Raw genomic sequence first — 22,014 nt, forward strand, 5'->3', positions numbered from 1 at the left:
GGGCCCTTCGTAATTGGACAAGAACCTGCTTTCGATGTATCCCATGAACAGGCAAGCATAAGAAGGTCCCATCTTAGTACCCATCTTCACGCCCTTCTTCTGTTTGTAGTATTTACCATTGAAGCTGAATGATGAACGTGTGAGAACGAGGTCAGTCAAGCGCACTATAGTGTCCTCGTCAGGTCTGTTAGCTGATTGATGACTCCGTAGAAAGAAACGAATAGCATTGAGGCCATCTGATCGGGGAATGATGGTATAGAGAGACTTGACATCTAAAGTGAAAAGAAACTTCTCTCCATGCTCTGGGAGTGTGATAGTCTCAAGAGTCCGGATCATCTCTGACGAGTCTCTTACGTAGGTCGGAAGGCCCTTCACAATAGGAGAGAAGATACTATCCAAATACTCACTGATGAGCTCAGTGGGACAGTTTATCGTAGAAACAATCGGGCGCCCAGGATTTCCCACCTTATGTATTTTAGGAAGCATATAAAAAATGGCGGATTTGGGATTCCTCTGAAGGAGATGCTTGGCTTCCTTGGGTAGCTTCTGGCTGTCAATGAGAGATGTAACAGTTTCCTTCACATCTAGCTGATGGTCATCTGTAGGATCGTGATCTACCTCATCATAGAAAGTAGTGTCGCTGAGTTGCCTAAGTCCTTCTTCGACGTATAAATCACGTTATATATATACACCAAATATCAAATTTGACATTTTTAAGATCATCACTACAATCAGGAAAATTACAAGTGGTAGCGATCGTAATCATTCTCACTATTAACGGCGTGGTGCCGGCCGAGTGGTCTAAGCCGCCCGACTACACATTGAAAGTCCGGGGCTCGATTCCTGGCACGGCCCTTAATTGACAAAGGTGTATTTCTTTGCATTTCTTAGTATCTTGCATCAAAGGAATGAAAATGCTTTGTGCATTATTGATAATTTGTACACTTTTTTGTATTAGAAACAAATTAACACCGCATTGTCATCATTCAATATATCAGCTTCCTTAAGCAGGTAAATATTTCACTTACACTACTGCTCCTGATATTTATACAGTTTATAACCATTATGACTTTCTGAAAGTCGTGATAAAGTGCATTTCATTGATCTTTTCTCTCTTCGGTATTGGTAAAACAAGATCTACCGAAAACTCTAAGGAAGCAATCATCCAGCTCACCAGACACATCACCATACTGCAGACTTTACGAAAGACATCTTGAGCTGTACATTGGCCACTGTGCAGAGTGGTGGGTTCTGATTCCACTCGAACAACAGGTGATCCGACAGCAACTTATTTGTACTCCATACGTCCCAGACAGGATCGAAAGAGGACAAGAGTTTGCAGTTAATCTTCAGTTGTGTAACGACCTACCTGGAAACGAAGCGGTCAGTATTAAACATCATCGCTCCATATAAGTTCAGAATTATCATTCATTCGCTAAATAAAAACAGCTCTGAAAACCCGAAGACCTTTATCATTTGAGAAATTGTTGATTGAAAATTTTCCACCTTCCAGTCAGATGAGGTGAATGTTTGCAGAACAAAATTATTTGAATGCTATTGGTTGACGTGATGATTGAAGCGCTCTAAACCATTTTACCATTATTGATAATATTTATTATTATTGTTATCATCATTTTTAATATAATTATCACTCTTATAATCAGTATTGCTCTTATCAAAATTATTTAAGATAATTCTGCTTAAAGATATTAGCACCGTTGTAAATAAAAACCAGGATTTTTTTACAATTACCTCAAGTAAAGTAAACTTTTCACATCTGTAATTGCATGTTGGTAATAACATCAATACACCATATCAATCATTTGAAGGTCAATTGGACAGGCAAAATGAGTCTTCGGAGTTTTTGTACTTCAGATTTCTAGTTAGAATTAAAAATATGGATTTTTATATTTTTTCTCATTTTTCAATAATTGAAATAAAATACAATCGTAATCATCTTTGTAGACAACACAAGAGGAGTCGAGACAACAATCTTACCACAGATGTCATCGCTCGGTCCCTTTCAATGTTGAAACAAAGGCTGGTGACGTCACAATCACGTGCCATCGTGAAGGAGGAGAAATTGAGAGCCAGGTAATTAAGCTTCAGAAATTATTTGATAATCGTAAAACAAATAAGGTGCTCTTAGCAATCAGGCTCCTTGTTAGCATGAAACTAATCCCAAAGCGATTTAAATTACTCACAAAATAAGGAATACGGGGATGTGTCGCTAGGATGGGTTGCTTTTTGGAAAAAAAATCCCTAAACATGCGGTATGGTTTTATGCTGGAAATTCCCTAAACATTTCCCCAATTTTTAGATACTGGCCTTGAATATTGGTCCATGTCCCCAATTTTTAGATACTGGCCTTAAACATTGGTCCATATTCTCCTCCAGATTGGGGTGATAACTTCTTTTATTTTATTTTTTTTGCTTTTCAAATTTTAATAAATCCCTTATAATGGGTACCCTTTTAGCTAAAATGACCCGTAAATATGGGTATGGGTTTTGAACCTTCAGCCGCACACCCCCGTCCTAATCTATTCTAAGTATCCCTTAATTGCCAGGGGGACTCCTAGAGAGTAGAAATCATTTATTAACGTATGCTTACTTTCCACGGAGCCAGGGATTCGTTTCAATTCATCTGCACGTACCGCCAGAAAACCAGAAACTTTCGCCCCCGAGATTTCTACTTTCATTTTAAAAGATCTGGCCCTAAATCATTCAAATGGGATGCAACTTTATTTCCGACATTTCTACGTTATCGATTTCAATTTCAATTTATTTCATTTTCAACAGAACAATGTAATGTGGAGAAATAATTACAATGAACTTATACAGACAAAATAAATTGTGGCATATATAATGAATGATATTTACCTATAAGTAAAAGTAAAACATTTCATGTTTAAACAAGAATTCATTAAAATAACGTTACGGACGCATGCGTCCGTAACGTTAGCCAAGAACAATGAGAAACAAGATGGCAGCGTCAAGTTCCCCCCCCCCCTCTTTTCATAATATTTTTCTCGTTTTTTAAATGAATTTTTGTTTAAAAATGAAATCGATAGCGTAGGAAATGAAGTTATATCCCACTTTCAAGATTTAGGTTTAGTGTTTTTAGAAGGTAAAAATCTCGGGTGCGAAAGTTTCTGTTTTTTGGGCGGTACACGTACATGAATGGGAAGGAATTCCTGGCTCCGTGGAGAGTAAAAATGTACGTTAGTAAATTATTTTTACTCTCTGCCCAAACGGCACAACCTTTTGGTGGTTTATGCATTTCAATTCTGCTGCTGTATTTTTTTCCCAACAGATCGTTTCTCTTAAGGACCTTCTAGCCAAGATAAGCCAGTGTATATCGATATACGTTCCACCCAGTGAAGACGATCTAAACTTCGCAGTGATTACCATAACGATTACACAGGCTGGGAAGCTTGGGATATCACGATCTATTGCCTTTGTCATCAGATATACAGGTAAAATTTCATGTTTCATAATTCAATGATAAAATGTTGTTTCTTATTTTAATCACCAAAGACTTGGATAAGGGTATGGATTCAAGAATTACCCACCATGTCCATGATGTCATTCAGCTCCATGAACTAAATGAACGGTATTAAACCATTTATCATAACAAGGTGTACATATACATCCTTTGACACTATCGCTGACAGCATAAGCATACTTTATATGATCTGTTATTGCTGAAGGTAATTTTTTGAATTATGAAATAAGAGAAGTATTATTGATGTACACAGAAAACACAGAGGAATGTTCATGTAATGTCCGATTCTCTCTCCATTTTCTTTCTGTAATAGATGAACCTGTGTGCCAATTTCCCTCCGAACAGACAGACATCACTAGGTAAGTTTCCATCGGTCATGTCGGTTAACATGTTTTCTTTTTCGAGGAAGCTCAAAATGTTTGTTTAGAAAACAAAAATAAAGATTTATTTCATTTCAGGTAATATGTTTGTTAAATCGATAGAATAATGAAGACATCAATAATAAGTATGATCGTGAACTTTCAGTCAGGTTCGCATATCGGCAACGTTTCGACGAAGGCTTTTGAAATTACATTGCCACGCCATTTGTATATGCGATATACGAAGGAAAACGGTTTTAAAATGGAGTAATTTAGATTTATTAATATTGAATAGCAGTTCTTTGATATTTCAGCCATGCCTTTTATGTTAATCCATCTTCTAGGACACTAGAAGAAGTAAAGAACAGTGACCTACAATCGGACGTAGACGTCCTAACAATAGCCCAGACAATGGATGTAAATCAGTTCTATGATTTGGGCATAGCTCTTGGTTTCACCATAGCTGAGTTGGATCGGGTAGAGTATAGGAGATTCAGAGATAGGCAGCAAGCTACCTTTGACATGCTACTGGCATGGAGAGGGAGACAAGCATCTACCCAAGCAGCGAAGAATACTCTCATCACAATTATAGAATCATTCAACTCATCTTCAAATGATACAACCTTCCCAGGTTTGAGTTAGTGTTTATTGATTTTACTTTGGTTTCAGTTTTGGTTTTTGTAATGCCTGTCGTACCTAAAGAGATCGATAATAATTATTTGTGTTACTTGTTTCAGAATAAATACTCTCAGCTGCATGATGTAATTGCATCTTCGTTTGTCAGAAATCGGAAATATTGCTATAAAATGGAGAGTACGGATATCTGACAATTTCTTACAATAACAGTAGGGGAAGGCGGGGTAAGTTGAGCATAGGGGCAAGTTGAGCCACCAGCCCCAGGCCAATAATGAAAGAGTCAGACATTGTGGTGGTGTCATGTATTGATGACCCATAGCATAACCCCTAACCCCACCATATTGTTTTCAACTTTGAAACAAAAAGTAGTTTTTTAGAGGGAAAAATATGAATTTCAGCCAAAAAAGTAAAAAAGAGTGTGAAATAGATAAGTGCTTTATAAACACACACGTCTTTAAATATAATAAAGACATGATAACAACATTATTAGTCCAGGTATGGATCTTCATTCTTGTCATAGTCTTTTATATGATGGATGCATAATAAATGTGTGGATACAAAATTATCGCACTAAGTTCGGACTGGGGTAAGTTGAGCCAAACAGCATGGGGCAAGTTGAGCCATGGTAATTCCTATGGTAATGTATCTTAAAAATCAAACAAACCATAAAAATCGATTGAAATGCTGGCTGAAAGGAGCAAATTTACATGAATGCTCTTTTCCTTTTAAAGGATGTTAGTATTTATAGAGAATTAGCAAGTGAAAAGACTTTAAACAAAAAATTGACATGCTGGTTCTCCCCTCATACATTTTGTACATAGTTTTTGTGGCTCAACTTACCCCAGAAGGTGGCTCAAACTTACCCCATATATGGGGCAAGTTGAGCCATTTGACATTGTTTTTGTCAAAGGTCACGATGACTTTGAGTGTGGGGATAGAAAGTTATATATAGGTGGAAAATATTTCAGAAGAATTAAATTTCAAGGCAAGGTACTTATTTCGACAAGATTATTAATCATATCAATTCTAACATGCAAAAAGCAAAAACTGTCACAACTTACCCCGCCTTCCCCTACATATATTTCGCAAGCATTAATTTATTTTCCCACAAACAAATAGTTGATAATAACATGCAAATTAAGTAGCGTTATCCTTTATTTTCGCTTGTGGATTAAACTATGGATTTAGTCTAGTTTTCCATCGTCCGTGAAGGGGTAATTATTTTTTTTTAACCAGTTTCAGAAAAAAATGCTTCTAGATTCATGGTGTAACTGCTTTTTGTTTGTAAAATATTGTTAAAAATTGACAGTACGGGTTTTGGGCAATTTTTAACTCTTTGTAACTCTTGTATAATTACATGCCAAAATTCTTCATCTCGTTTGCATCTAAAGATCGTATAGGTTTGTAGGAGGAACGGCATACTTGCTAACATCTAGGCAGCGTACTAATAATGAAGTTTATCAGTAATTTTTCTTTCATAAATTTATTTTTCTCTTCTCTTAACATTGCTCTCATCTCGGATTTGGCTACGTCCATCAAGATATTGACCCAACTGAGTAAGTGTCTTCATTATGCAGTGCGTTTTATTATAGCCAAATGAAAAAAGCAGCAACTTCAAAAATGATATGTGTGACATACTGCTTTACTAAAACACTAAAGATTATTGTAAATTAGTTAAAACTTTAATTTGTTATTTAAATTACAATACGCAAACTTGTCACATTTCTTAATATTTTGTTTATTTTAAGTAAATGTATGTCATGATGGTAACAATTACTGATAGTTTTTTATGATTTCAATCCAATGATACAGAGAGATTTCGGACTGCAAGCTAATACAATTTTCCCGTCACATTAACAAAGAGAAATTCTATGAGATTGGCAAGCAACTGGGATTTGATGACATAGAGTTACATCACATCGAGCATCGTTCCTTGTACAATAGGAAGGATGCTAATATCCAAATGCTCTCGATGTGGAAAGCATCTCAAATATCATCAGATAAATCGGATGAAAAACTGAAGATGGTCTGGGAATCTTTAAATGAGGCTTCAAACGTGACGGACATGAATGGTATTTGAAATTATTTAACGAAAAGGAAATGCACACAAAACGATAAATGTGGCGGCAAGTTCTAGTTCAGAAGTCAATTTCAATTCAGTAACGCATTTTAATACATTAGCGAACTGAAATCGACAGCTAAACTAGATTTATTTTTAATCAAAAGGTTCATTTACAAGATCCTTTTTTACAGCATAATTTAATAATATAGCATCCCAATTCATACTATTTAATTGTTGCTTGGTGCTTTTAAGAAAAAATAACACGCATCATAAATGGAAGGCAAGCTGGTAAAAAACTTTGAAGGTTGGTTTGGGCTTTAATTTTGTTGTTAACTTTTCATATATTTCGTTCTCGTCGACAGGAAGTCTTGACCAAAAAGGTTTAATTGATCGAAATTGCCCTCGTCAAAAATCAGGGTTATAAAAAATTATATTACCTGCACATTGGATGAAAATTTGAAACTAAATGGGAGGGGTTGTGCAGTTAAACACAACGAACTATTACCCATTTACGGTACAAATGGTGAGTTATCAATGGTTATTATTAGGTAAGCTTTTTATTTGATGCAACAAAACCCTCTGGCTCTAAATCATATCATGCAGATGATGCGAATAGTGATGACGTGACTCCTCTTGACCCGGATGTGAATTCTGACCCATCACCTCAAGAAACAGAAGAGGATGAAGATGAAGAGAATGAAGACTGGAAGATCATCGAATACTTAGAGTCAGGTAGGAATGAATAATAAGCGAGGGTGTGGATCAAGGGAGATGGAGACAGAGAGAGGGGGGGGGTGGTAATAGAACAAAAAAGAGGGAAAAAGTCATAGTAACGAATCAAAAGGTATGTAAGTATCAGACGCATTTTCGATAGAACGAAAACTGAGAGACAAAAATTGCACCACGTTGTATCGATATAGTACTGGCAAATCTTTATTGAAATTTCTAATAACATTCACCAAACCATATATTATTATATCGTAGACAAAGATGAAACTATTGTCGACATCGACGGGCATGGAGGTTCACCTAGTAATTCAGAACTGTGTACAGTCGTTCGTCCGGTGGCGAACGTCACGTGGGCCTTAGAACTAGCCAAAGCTCTTCGTTTGGACGTTAATGACATCATAGTTCTCATTGCTCCTCGTGACCCTGCATTAATGGAGAGACTAGCATGGCAACTCCTTCATCAATGGTCTAGACGTCTTGGAAGACAGGAAAATGAAGAGAAGGTGTCTACGCTTCTTCAAGGATACAACATCGAAAATGCCCAAACAGGTATGATCACAGCTTGAATTTTATTGAACTCGCTTTTGGTATTGCTTTTAACACGTTTTGTAGAAAGTTGGATGGAATAGAAAACTATATGTATTTCTTAAATGTAATTTTAAAACTGTGTGTTTCGGCAAAATGGAAACAGAAGTCGTCATTCACTATGAACCTACAATGTCATTACGTTCCCTATAAAACAGGTATTGGTGAAATCTGTGCCAAAATTCGGACTACTCCAGACCTCATCGACCTCTCTCAAAGGTTGGATCTGCCAGCTTCTGAAATTCTTCAGGTGATGGCTTCATCTTTGACCTTTGAACCTGCATCGATACGACGGGTGGTACTACAAATGCTTCAGAGATGGGTCAAACAAGGAGGAACGAGGCTGAGGTTGCTTGAAGTGGTCCAAGCTTTTAATTTCAACGATGCTGCAGTACACATAGCCAGAGGTAGGTTTAAGCAGTCAAGGGACAAAAATATTAGTCAAAAGTGTACTTTAAGAATCATGTGTATGCTCCTTGTAGCAAAGACGTACAACATTTTTTGTTCGTTATTCATACCAGCGCACTCAACTATAAAATTCGAACATGTCAAAATCAAATGCAACATGTGTCTTCATTATTATTATTATTTGTACTGCGCTTTTCCCATTAGGCCCAAAGCGCTTACAATGAATTAATAAGATGTGATATTTTAAAAACTACAAAGTATGAAAGAGATGAGTTTTTAATGACTTTTTGAAGATTGCTAATGATGGAGACTGTGTAATTTAGTGGCAGGTCGTTCCAGGATTTTGAAGCCGGCACCGTAAAAGTTCTGTCACCAGCTAATGTACGAGTTAATGAATATGTGAGGCGAAGGTGATCATTGGCCGATCTAAGAGCTCTAGTTGGTGTATACAGATTCAAGCAGTTACTTAAATACTGTGGAGCCTGTTTATTCAGTGCTTTGTAGACAATCAAGAGTAATTTGAATGTAATTCTCTGTTTAAAAGGAAGCCAGTGAGGAGAATTAGAGTGGGGATGATCCCGGGAAACCTGTAAATTAATTGTGCTACCCAATTTTGTAGTCGTTGAACATGAACTAATTGATTAGAGGGAATTGTAGAAAGGAGCCCATTGCAATAATCATTACGAGACAGAACCAATGAACGAACAGCATTGTGACAGGCAGACTGGTCAATAAACCTTCTGATTCTAGAAATTTTCCTTAAATAAAAAGTGACTGTGCTACAGATATGAGAGATATGGTACGACATTGACATGCGGAAATCAAATATGACACCAAGATTTCGTATTTTTTCTGATGGTCTTATGAGTGTACCATCAACATCAAGTTGAACATCTGGAAGATTGCGCAGGTTTATTTCTTGAATGGACATTTTAAGGTTAGGAAAAGTGCCACATGTAATTATTGGACTATTGTAATTCAATTAGGAGATAGCATATGGATTGATGTCTCATTTTATCTCAATCACGCTATTTTTAGTTTTAATAATCAAATGTAACACATTGAAAACTCGGCTCTTGAAATATATATGCACATCTGCTTGCTGACCCAACATGTACTTCACAATAACAGCAATACCAAGCCACCCAGGTTTCTTGGATCATCTCACACATGGCATCATTGATCATGATGGTGGAGACCTGAAGCTAGACGAACCTGATATCCGGGTATCTATTCCATCAGGAGCAATCCCCAAAGGAATGAGATCAGTCGTTACTCTCACTATCCTAAAAGGAAGTTTGTCAAAGTTTCCCTTGGATCCTGGGGAGGTTCTTGTAACACCGACCATCCGATGTTCCTCCAACCATGATCTTCTAAAATCTGCAACTATAGCGCTTCCACACTGCATTGATCCAGATCAATACCAGGAGAAGAAGCAAGACTTGTGTGTGAAGCTATATAGCAAAATAGGACCAGGTAATGTTTATATAGTATACTTTTTTGTAATCGGAATGGGTTGTATTGTGTGATGTCAAATTTGGGGAGTCGATGTGTAACTTTTCAAATTCATATTCAGTCGCATTTTTGCTTTTCTTTTGTACCCCAGAAATAAAACATACGAATGTAGTGAAGCTTTATGGTATGGTTGAATGTATAGCAAGGTAACGTGTATAATGTATATAAGGTCAATAACATAAGTCATTTTTATTACTTAACAAAGCTGTAAACACGATAAACTGGCTTTAACATGAAAGTATTTTTCTCGTCTATCGTTGCATATTCTAGGAGAATATGGATACAGGACTTTGTTTCCTTGCTCGACAAGAGATTTTGAGATCTCAGAAGACAGGGTTACCTTCTCAACACGTCATCTTCAATACTTCGCTTTGTCTTCAAACGACATCCATGGAGTTCAATTCATTTGTGAAGTATCACAGCCTCTTTTCATCAGCAACTCCTCACACCCCACTCTGCGAATCTGCATAGCACATCCTTGCAACACTACAGTATGTACAGACCCTAAATTGATTATCAAGAATTGCATTCAATGCATGAAAAATAATTACACGATAGCAAAATCTGACCTTTTACATGTTTTAAACATAATAGAAGCAGAACTTGTCGCATCTCTAAGAGATGCTCTCAAGTACATGCAAATTTGATCGCGTGTAGCAGTAATATATACAGTGCGTCCCAGAAAAAAACGAAACCGAGATTAAGCGATGATTATCATAACTTAATCACAAATACAATAGACAAATGACATACCAATGTAAAGCTTAGAATCTGCTCTTTCATCTGATATTACTTAGATTATTCCTAATTCACGTATGAGTGAGGAAAACAATTTGAACAAAAAGGATACCAAAAACTCATTTTGCGGGGGAATCTGAATTTCAAAAAGAAAATCACATGCCTAAAAAGTTCAATACCTGCTCTTTTGTTTGATACCTTAATCACGAAAAATGGTCAAGAAGTTAAAAAGTTATGTTCCCTCGAAACAATGCTTGTATTTCCATAATTGCATTATTAATGAAATGAATAAACGTGTTTCGCCGGTTTCCCACAGAAGCTATTATGGTTGATCGTCAACAAAACGAAGTGTCAAGTGAGTTTTAACGCTTGCCTGTAGAACCTGTTGATTTTATGAAATTATTGAAATTCAAGCCTTGTTTCAAATAACCAGAACTTTATTACTCGACCATTTTCTGTAATTGAGGTATCAAATTAAAGAGCAGATATTGAACATTTTAACAATGTGGTTTTCTTTTTGAAACCCAGATACAGCCCGCCAAATGACTTTTTGGTATACCCTCTTCAAATTGTTTTTGCTCACTCATGTGTGAATGAGAAAAATTCTAAGTAATTTCATATGAAAGAGAAGATTCTAACCTTTACAATTGTAGGCCATTTGTCTATTCTATTTGTGATCAAGTTATGATAAATCATCGCTTAATCTCGGTTTCATTTTTTCTGGGACGCACTGTATATATGTGTGTGGGTGGGTGAGGGTGTGTGTGTGTATGTGTGAGACGGTTGCGTTTATTTATTGATTATACAATAAATGCATCTTCCTTGATAAAGAAAATGCAAACATTTTATCAGAACAGTGAATCACACATAATATCTAGATTTTTAACGTTTCTCCAGGGTGTAAGAGGACAGAATTGCAGATTGTCGGAATTATTCCATGAAGTCACGACTGCTATCAAATTCAATCTGGAATCTGCTGAAGATGACATCAAGATTTCATGTCTAACTGGCTCAGAGAAGACCCAGGAAACTGTAAGCTCTGAAAAACTTTTCTGTCACCCCTCTTTGATTTCATGTAGCATATAATCTATATCTACATTATATTACTGTGAAGCAAATTTACTAAGCACTTAGCGCCTAAATTTAATAGGCACCTTGAACACTTACTGCTGAAGAGTGGATTTGACGCTTTATAAATCCCATCTATTATTACTAAGAAAATGTTCTTACTATCTACACTAGAATCGCTTGTTAATAATCACTATTATCTTCGAAAAACTTGTTCCATTTTTTAAGGAAAGTATATAATGTGGTCTCTACAGAATGATGCAGAAAAAAAAATCACGAGCCAAAAATGTTCGACAAAGATAAAATGATGATTGTAAACAATGTCTTATATTGAAAGCAAATCATGTCAATTATCAGATTCCACTGTCAATATCTTTACTTATAAAGGTTAATGCGTGTTCCCTACTATCTGGAGGTTGTAATACTATCAACATCAATCTACCGTCCTCAACCGATGATAAGATTGTTCGTGTTTCCATTGAGCAAGGCCTGGTCACACTTGCAGAACAAGAAATTAATATCCGTAAAGAAGGTATGTGAAAAAATAGATCATATGTGAATGAACACGGATGATTTTTTATAAATAAAAAGACCATCGAAACCAAGGCAGTGCACCTCCATGTGAAATGTAATCATATCATGTACATTACCATTTTAAAGAGAATTATTTACTGGTATCAATCACACATTAATTTTAATATTTACTAAAACCTTGGAGGAATTATCGTTCAAAGTCAGACTTCCAAATTTAACATAGATAAGAAATATTCATATAGTGTGTACATACATATATATATATATATATATAAATATATATGTATGTGTGTGTGTGTGTATAATACATGTAGTTATGTATACATTTATGTACATAGATATATTATGTAGGTATTCGGAAGAAGGAAATTTTGCTAATTGCACTTTAAATATAAGAGTACTGAAACAATCATATTGATTTCCATCCTATTTGCATGATATCACGTCAAAAAGAATGCTAATGATGTATCAGGCATCATGTTCTTGACCTAGCAAAAAAAATCCATCATGAAATAAACTTTGGCATACATCATTCAATTAAGATAAATTAATATTTTATGGTGCATTTATAACCCTTGTGGAGTACTTAAATCCAGAAGAGCTATGTTGGCTTTCTTTTTCCTTTACAGTGGAACCTGATTACGAAATAATACAAAGGTAAGAGAATGTAAATCTTTTAACACGTATGAGGTTAGAATTTTAGAAAGTTATCAGAAAAAAGTAGTTAGAATGCGAAAATTTTGGGGAAAAAAGCGACCAATGAATCATCTTTTAGAATGATTGCGTATTTTTTTTCAGAATAATCTGAAAGAAAATTGTTATTCAAATAAAAAAAGACATTTCACAAATCCAATTTTATGATCACCTACGTTTATTTTTTTTCTTTCTTATTAGATGGAAAATATATGGAAAATTTTGAACCATTCATTTATGATTGCTTTTTATTTTTCAAATAGAATTGGATGGTGAATTTTGTCCGTATTTCAATTATACAGTATAGTAGCTCCAAATTTTTACATAACGATGCAGATTGTGTGGATAAAAAATAAACCCCAGTTGTGATGACGAGAAAGAATGCAAGGAAATAACCACCAATAAACGAAACATAATCATGTGCAAATTGACTCTGGTAGTAGATGAGTTATTGCTTACCAATTAGCAAATGAAGAATTTTATTGTTGCTGCTGGGTAATTATGCATTTCGCCAAACAATAAAACAGTCCCACATGACTTTTCTATCATATGTTGACAATTCTAAGCGTGTTCGCTTTTTGCATTGGTTTGAAAAGTTGAACTGAACATATCAGATCAAGATCTTTGATGAAAATTGACCTTGAATCCAAAGTAGTTTTAATGAAATTAGTGATTTGAAGTGTCTACTCTAACTTGACTGAACTCAGACTGCACTTCGTTTAATCCACATTCAGAAGAGGCCGATTGAGGTTCGTTTCGAACGACGTGATACAGGTGTTGACTGGTTTAGTCTCTGGAATAAAGAATGCAAGTGAGCTTGGTTACCAGCTAGGTTTCTCCCACTCGATGGTCAGCAAGTATCTTTCCAGAGCAGACTCTTCCGCAAGTATTGCCTCAAATGCAGGTCTTAAAGAGATGCTTCAAGACTGGAGAAAGCGCGTCCGACCTAGTGAACAGGTTAAGAAACTTCAACTTGCTTTAGAGACCGTTGGGTTAAGAAATGAAGCTGAATTCATATTTCACGACACTTAGACATGTAGAGTTGTTGTGGCTCAGTGAATAAGAAATTCCTTAGAATGCTCGATGCGCCCGATCAGGGTAGCCGTGCTAAAGCCGGGGTAATAGTATGCAGCGCTTAGAGACATTTGTATTAAGCGCTATATAAATGTTGCATATTATTATTATTATTAGACATGTTAGCATAGTCGATCCTCATAGTCTTCTAAAGTAGGAACTGGAGGGGAAAGTTTAGTCAACACTTTAATTCAGCTTGTTTCGTTACTGCATGTCAGGTACGCATTTTCATGACTGTTAAAGGAGCGCATTTTGTGATCTTTTCCAGTAAAATGAAAGTTATGCTAACTCTGTACTATCAAAGCATACAGAGTGCGTCTTTCAAACTTTGGAAAATGTGCATGACAGTAATGTCATAATTAAATGTTATTGTTCTTGTAAGGTTTAAGGAACTATATTTAGTTTTACTCTGTGTAATAAATATTATTCATATCAAATGCACATAAACCATATTTCAAGAATTTAGGAATATTTGACTTTCGAATTGAAAGAAAATACATAGTATATTTCAATTACAACATGACAGATACTACCATGTATGTGTATAGAGAGGGTTCATGCTGGTGATACGTCGATGTTCATGACCTAATCTATAAAGTGTTATAGCAACAAGTAGCTTCATTTAATCATTCGCTTGTGATTGGCAAAGGTTGCGAAAGAATTATTTTGTAGCTGCAATTATAAATGATATTTAATATGATTATTAATTATATTGTCTGTGCCAAAAATTGTTATCCTTAACAGACATTATCTCCAACTGGGAAAACTCAAATTATGCAGAGAATTATTTGTACATTAAGTTAGAATTACACATTCATTTCATTTACTCCACCTTCATGTGTGCAAAGACACATAACACACACACACACACACATATATATATATATATTATTTAATTAAGCATTTACCCATAAAATGTGAGCCCCTAAAAAGCATAGGGCTTATCAGGGGAGCCAAACATACACGTAGTCCAACAATGCGTATAACAGGAATGATAGTAAAAAGGAAATCAGTGGTTTGTACTACTTGTAATACTGGTTACGATATGAGACAATAAAATGCTAAAATTAACAAAAAAAATGAACAACTGATTTTGAGATGACAGAAAATGAAAATAATTGTAAAATGATCAATATTACCAGAATGTATGAATGGAAGTTTGAATGCCCCCCCCCCCCCCCTGTGTATGCATGCAGCTATTTATCACGAAGTGTATAGTATAGTCAACGCCTTACTAGTCGTAATGTTTTATATCTAAAGTAGATACAGAGCTCCTAATTAAGGTAACTCTTTCTAAATCTAAGAAAGTGGTATAGCATTAGTATCCCACAATCTGACTTACCACTTTCTAGACTTTATAAATATCATTTATGTTGCATTACTTAAAATGTTTTGTCTGAAGTCATTTGTCATAAGTTATAATGTAGGCCCTGAAGTTCTGCAAGAATGCATTATATGATTTGTGTGTGTGTGTGTGTGTGAGTGTGTGCAGTACTACTAGTGATATTTGATAAAATTCTGACTCTTTCGTGGTTTTGTTATTTTTTCTTGAATTTTGCAAAGTAAAATATAGAAATTAAGTGCACAGAGTATAGGAGCTTTGTGTAAAATGATTAAAATATAATTATTTCTTGTAAATGACGTGTATACTTACATAGCTAACATATTGCGTGAAATCTCTTAGTGAAAATAGTTATTTTCTGCTTGAGTATACACCATTTTATGAAAGATGGAAATATAATTATATAAAAGGCAGATTTGTCATTATGATACATACTGTATCAAATTTTAGCTTCCTACTTCATTCATAATTGGGCCCGGTCATTGGGTAAGGTAGTATGAATTAAAGATTTACTAATTTCAAGTCTAAGATATTTGCAGATTTGCTTAAATATATTTGTTCGATGTTTTTAATCTCGTTTGTTACATTTTATTGCTTATATATCCTGTTTGTGTAATCCTCATTAGCCTTTTACCGAGATGTTTAACGTCGATCGACCTATGTTACAACCAACTCCGATATTCTCAGTTCGGATTGCAAGTTTCAAGTTGTCGTTTATTTTATGAAAGGTACCACCTGGTGGACAAATAATGTTCATTAATGTTATAGTCATATCATCTGATTCATTTGACCTAACTACAATTTTATTTATCATTCCATTAAATTTAGATCTGAAGGCCATCTAACGTGTAAAAGTTTTTGGTAAACGTTTCACAATGTGACTCATTTTCATATCAGATTCTGTTAAAACTATTTTTACTAATATTTTGGAACTTGTAATTGATTTGTAATCATTGTTATCATATTTCATTTGTATTTGTTTATATTTATAATGTATGTTTGATTTGTATTTGCTTATAATGTTGATAATGGAAAGGAAAATAGAATTAAAACTTGAACTTGACTAAAATTACAAGCGAGCATACAAATCTTAGACAAAAAGATTATATTGTTTCTTTTTAAATATTTCGATGCTGCTTTTGTAAATAGTTATCACACACTCTTGGTTATTCACGTTTTCAATGTCAAATAAAATATTCTTACGACTTACTAGTGGTAGCCTATCAGAAAGATATAAGCAAAGATTATTTCATTTCATCTTCAGGTTATTCCACACTTGCTGAGTCATTTTATATCAACAAGTCAAGAAAAAAAATCATTTTGAACGTGATGAAAACATTTCATAGAAATATACATCCACTGGAACGCGTCTTTATTCTGTACTATCCACACAAGTCACAAGACATACAACGTTCATATAGCATGAACAAGAATAGCTGACAAAAGAAACAATGAGTGGATTTCCAAAACAAAGGATGTCTCGTGCAATTTATTTGCTCTCTATCATTCATACTTCACATTAAAAAGTATACCGTAATGTTTTCCATGGTTATCCTTGATTTTATAAAATTGACAGTCGATCAACAATCAAAATCAAATACAGCTACGTATTCAAAATTACTTGTAAATATAATATTGGTATTCGATATACGCTTCGTGATGTTGTAGAGACAAGCTATGTAGAAATGTGTACTGCAGCTGAAATGATCGCTTTATATGCAATGATCATGCATTATGATGTTCATAAAATTATTATTATGATGGTGACAAAGCTTCTGCGACGATGGTTCGATAGTATTTTCTAAACAAGCTGTATATATATATAATAATAATGTTTTCATATCAATGCTATTCCATATCGTTTTCAAGTACATATAAATTGATTTGAGAATCTTTTATAATTTTGCGTATGTTACACAAGTTTGAGGTGAGTCAGACGCTTATATCTGATTATTATTTTGTTTAACTTTACGATTCGTTTGACTTGTTTGAAGTAGTTTAGAATTGTACTCATGTTTTTTTCTTAGTGTAATTGTGATGCTAAAGGAGTAGGAATATTTGTGAAGCAGCCATTAACCCTATATAGCCCAGGCTATTTTGAAATTGCATAGCCCGGGGGCCTATTAGCCCCCCCCCCTCAGATCTCGGCCATTTATCGACCGATAGCGACCAAATTTGGTGTGTGGGTGTCTCATTATGTATTTTACAAGAATGCGTTGTCAAATTTGTGATCCCTGTGATATTTATTATCTATCTAATTAATTATGCAAATATTCAAGTTTTTTCAAGGAATTTTCATTTTTGTAGTTTTCTCCCCATTTTTTGAGAAAATGCAATGTAATCAAGCATGTTAATAGCCAATCATGTAATCTAAAAGACAGCTCACTCAACTGTATTGAAATTGTATAATTATTAGATTATGATAGTAATTATGCGCATATGCTAATTTTTCTCGATAATATTCTTGTTTCCTTCTGTGTTTCCAAATTCTTGTATTTCTTAGTTTTTTATTTATTATGTATTTCTTTGTTTTGAAATCTCTATTTCTTATTGTTTTTTTAAATCTAGAATAGTTGGTGATAGCCGAAAAGAAAGTTGTGTGAGGAAAAACGAAAAAAAAACATTCATCTGACAACACTTCTTGTAAAACCCATACATTGTACACACAAAAGTCAATGGAAATTGTCATTTTCGGTGACATTGGTCACGAATATGTGCTATATCTCCGCAAGTGTACCCCCGATTTTCGCAAACAGGGTCTCAAAATGTGCGGGAGATGTGAAAAAAAAGTCATAAATTTCAGCGTATTATTTTCTTGCATTTAGAAATTATCGCGAAAAATGTCGAGGTAAGGCCTAAAAGGCCCCCCTCCCCGGGCTATATAGGGTTAAGGATCAAACAAAGTCAACAACAATGTGATTAGACTAAACGTGTCTACAAAAACCTTTCTCAAGATTTGGAATTTTATCATAATCTCACATCTTGAGAATGGAGATGAAAACAATAATGTAAGTGTCAACATCGTACTTTATATTACTTGGTGTATTGCATTCTTTGAAAAGGTTTGATCTCTGTTTCTTGATAATAAACTTCTATTATACATTTGGAAATAAACGCATTATACAACTCAATATATTCCTGTGTCATAGCATGTTTTTGTGATGTTGTACACTGCAAAAACTTATGCGTTGATTTAACACCAGCCCGGAATCTATATATGTCCACACCAGAGACGTATTGAAACAGCACCAGTTTGGAATCAAACCCATGCTGTTTTATAACACTGAGTAAAACTTTTCCCAATATTGGGTAGAAAGGGAACATGCATGTTTGCTGGATATCTTTTGACCCCATATTGGGCTATTTCAACGCAACATTGCGTAAAATTGACAACATATTGAGTATCTTCTTACCCAACCATCATGCATGTTCCCATTTTACTCAATATTGGGTAAACCTTTTTTAGAGTGTAATTGGTGTTGTATAAGCACCTACTGGTGTTAGGCCGAAACCAAACTGGTTTACGCTTCTCTGGTGTGGACATGAATAGATTTCGGGCTGGTGTGAAATCAACACCGGTGCTTTTGCAGTGTAATATTTCCTTGTTATGTCAATTTATGACAAGAGGGGGGGGGGGCAACAGCGTTTAAAGCAATTAAATGAGTGTGATGTGTTTCCTGAACGAATAGACTCACAACAAAATCTAAGCGAATTCTATTCCAAGATTACCTCAGCAGCGATCCAGCGATCACCTTGATTGTATGACCTAGTAAACACTAAATGCTCTGATGTCAAGAAAGTCTTGTTGTTAGAAACACAGACACGAAGATCAACAACACTCTGCCACATTTTGGTAATTTACCAGAATGTACCGTAACGGGGACCATCAGCGTTACCTGGAAAATAATTGGGAAACAGCAAAGAGAAAGAGAGCGAGAGCTAGGATTAAGAGAATGGCACCTGTTCGATTCCACAGCAGTGTAACTGACCCTACTAGGTCGTAGCCACTGTATTTTAGACTTTTCAGAACAGTAACTACCTGAAGTCGCAAAACTCAAATTGGAAATACTGAAACTTGTATGAAACCGGTATTTAATCTCAATAATGGAAATAATAAGCCCACCCACACAATTTTATTGTTTTGAGCTTGGCATTGAGTGCTGATTACTTATTTTTCAACCTTCATTGAGGCGTGTATTACAGCTAAAGTAGTACCAATAGTGGCATCTGTTCTCATGGTTGTACTCCATCTCAATATCATAAAGAAACAAAATACAGAAAGTAAATGTATTACCTTAACTTATTCTAGTTCATCTTTGCAGACTTTCATACTGGGCCTATAAGGGAGTACTTCAAAGAAAAAAGCTGTGACGAAATCATCTTCATCAGCCCTTCCCTGCATGGAGAGACCAGTAAAGATGAGGGTATTTATCAGTCGATCTGTATAACCCCTGCACTTTGTCATGAATTAAAGGTTGCCAGGTTTTGAAATGGGAGAGTACAATTGAGACTACAAAATTTCAAGATTTCATAACAAAAGTGAAATGAATTCCATCACAAAATAAGAGTGTTGACGGAGCTGGATAAACTCTAACTTCAAGTGTATGCTTCTGAAGAAGTTGTCATTTTTCTAATGCCATTCATTTTCCAGAGCGAGACGATCAGTATTCAAGTTCGATGCAAATTTGATCATTTGTCCCGCCCCTTGCGCTCAAAGTGGAGTCATGCACTGATATATACACATTTACACGTAGCCTAGTACATGAATGTTTATGAATCATAAATGATGAGGATACACCGTCAGTGTCTGTGGTAATACATTCGTCGTTGATTGGTCATTGATGATATCATTCTATTAATGTCCGCTATGTAAATTAGGGACAAATGTAAAGTTTCATGCTACTTCGGTTGGTGCTTACTGCGCGCGGCCCGATTGGCGTCAGCATTGGCAGCGGAAGCCAGAAAATTTAGGGGGTGTCCACCTGAAATTTTTGGATGGACACAGGTAAAAAATTTGACAAGCGCCCCCCAAAAAGGATTTGAACCTAAATTTTATGAGGTGCTAACCAAAAAATTTTTGACAAGCAAAAAAAATAGAAGAAAAAAAAGTTCACCAACCTAAATTTCAGGGGGGGGGTGTCAGGAAAATGCTTGGACACAAACAGAGTACAGAGTCGAGGAGGTTAAGTTTAGACTCCGTTTATTATCAGAGTACTCATGATGCAATTAATGAAATCAGTTACTTAAAATTGGATGTCAATCAGAATATAATTAAATACTACAAATATATAACCAGGAAATTATGTTCAGTAACCAGTCTTGCATAAATCAAATCGTTTAAATAAAATTGTGTGTGACTTCTATGGAAGCTGGCTAGAGTTCAAGGTCCGGAGATTTTGAAGTAAATGTTCCTTGCTTTAGGCAAAGCAAGTAGTGCGGACATGTAATAGCCAGATGGTACTGTTCTTACTTTCCTTTTGAAGATTAGCGAGTTGCAAATGGGTACAGCACGAAGATTCCATAACAGTTCCCCACCACACAGAGGCTTGACGCCATCATCTCTCACTCAGTATTGCGAGATTCACGAAGTTATAAATTCATCACACAGGAGGGGGAAGTTCTGTCACACGCTGTCCAACCCTTCAGTTGGCTTTATACTCTGTCCTAGTCCCCAAAGGGAGGAGCCACCTGTAATTACAATCCAAACTTCCATAGATAGCGATATGCAAATAATACCTTACCTCTATATAATACAATTGTAACAGTTTATTTCTGTTTGACACCCACAATTACTTTAGATCAAATAACAATAAAATCACAAGCAAATCATCATTTAGAAATATCTAAGTGAAGTTAAAGATTAAGGTAAATACTTGTTTTACTGAATGAAATGTTAACTAATTTACATGCAGTAACGAGACCACTATAAATCAGGATTAATCCTGAGCGGCAATTATTAATCAATCATCGATCTATCTTCACACATTATGCCTGATACAACTCCAGTCTTTATACTAAAACATCCTTAAAATTCAATATCAAATTCATCAGAGAATAACACATCACTATATAAGTGTGAAAACAAGACAATTTATAACTTACAATTCAGCTTTGGTAGTGCTTGGCTTCAAAATAAATTCAGTAACATGGCTGATAAGGAATGGACATGCTAGAAGTCTTTCCTCTATGACCACCTAAATGGCTTCCTCAATTAGCAGTGAGACAAACTGAGAAACCCCTCACATACAACCCATTCACTTGTACACACTCATTCAAATCCGCTCAACCATCCTAGAGTCACTCTCACTACCACTCACACTCCTGCTCTAGCAACTTATTTGCATTACAAAGAAAAGCGAATTGCAGCTCCTGTATATCTGAAATGAAGAAAAAGTATTTGGTTACAAAGAAGGGTAGTTTTCTGACAATTTCCTCCCTCCTTAGATAAAAAAAAAATTGTGTAAGCATAATTTTTTTTGGAATGAGAAAACATTCTTAAACATTCTGAACAATTTCAAATATGGACTCAAGCGATGCAGGGGTTTATTCGTTGAACTCAGCTCGACTTAGGAAGTCAGCGCCCACATTCTGAGAACTTTTAAGACTCTCAACTCTGAAGCGATAGGGCTGAAGAGTGAGTGCCCAGCGCATGATCCGCGCGTTTGTCTGTTTTGCGCGATGAAGATACGTCAGGGCTTGATGGTCAGTCTGAAGTACGAACTCTCTACCATACAGGTATGGTTCATACTTCTGTATTCCCCATACA

At 35.4% G+C, this 22,014-nt stretch overlaps 1 protein-coding gene and 1 long non-coding RNA gene across 2 annotated transcripts; one reads left to right on the plus strand and one right to left on the minus strand.

Moving 5' to 3' along the window:
- Positions 1-591: 591 nt before the first annotated feature.
- Positions 592-13,951, plus strand: LOC121417590. The gene is made up of 17 exons (XM_041611327.1): positions 592-631; positions 1,136-1,383; positions 1,966-2,094; positions 3,314-3,476; positions 3,819-3,864; positions 4,209-4,495; positions 6,041-6,056; positions 6,313-6,572; positions 7,166-7,294; positions 7,547-7,840; positions 8,035-8,283; positions 9,416-9,760; positions 10,070-10,290; positions 11,435-11,569; positions 11,993-12,137; positions 12,769-12,796; positions 13,567-13,951. Exons 1-17 carry the CDS (start codon positions 592-594, stop codon positions 13,862-13,864), a joined length of 3,033 nt encoding a protein of 1,010 aa, XP_041467261.1. The 3' UTR covers positions 13,865-13,951.
- Positions 13,952-20,905: 6,954 nt separating this feature from the next.
- Positions 20,906-22,014, minus strand: LOC121417100. The gene is made up of 2 exons (XR_005970310.1): positions 21,351-22,014; positions 20,906-20,936 (listed from the first exon to the last, which is right to left on the minus strand). It is a non-coding gene; the product is annotated as an uncharacterized LOC121417100 (long non-coding RNA).

Source organism: Lytechinus variegatus, chromosome 6, assembly GCF_018143015.1.
Source record: "Lytechinus variegatus isolate NC3 chromosome 6, Lvar_3.0, whole genome shotgun sequence".
In the NCBI taxonomy this organism is placed as follows: Eukaryota; Metazoa; Echinodermata; class Echinoidea; order Temnopleuroida; family Toxopneustidae; genus Lytechinus; species Lytechinus variegatus.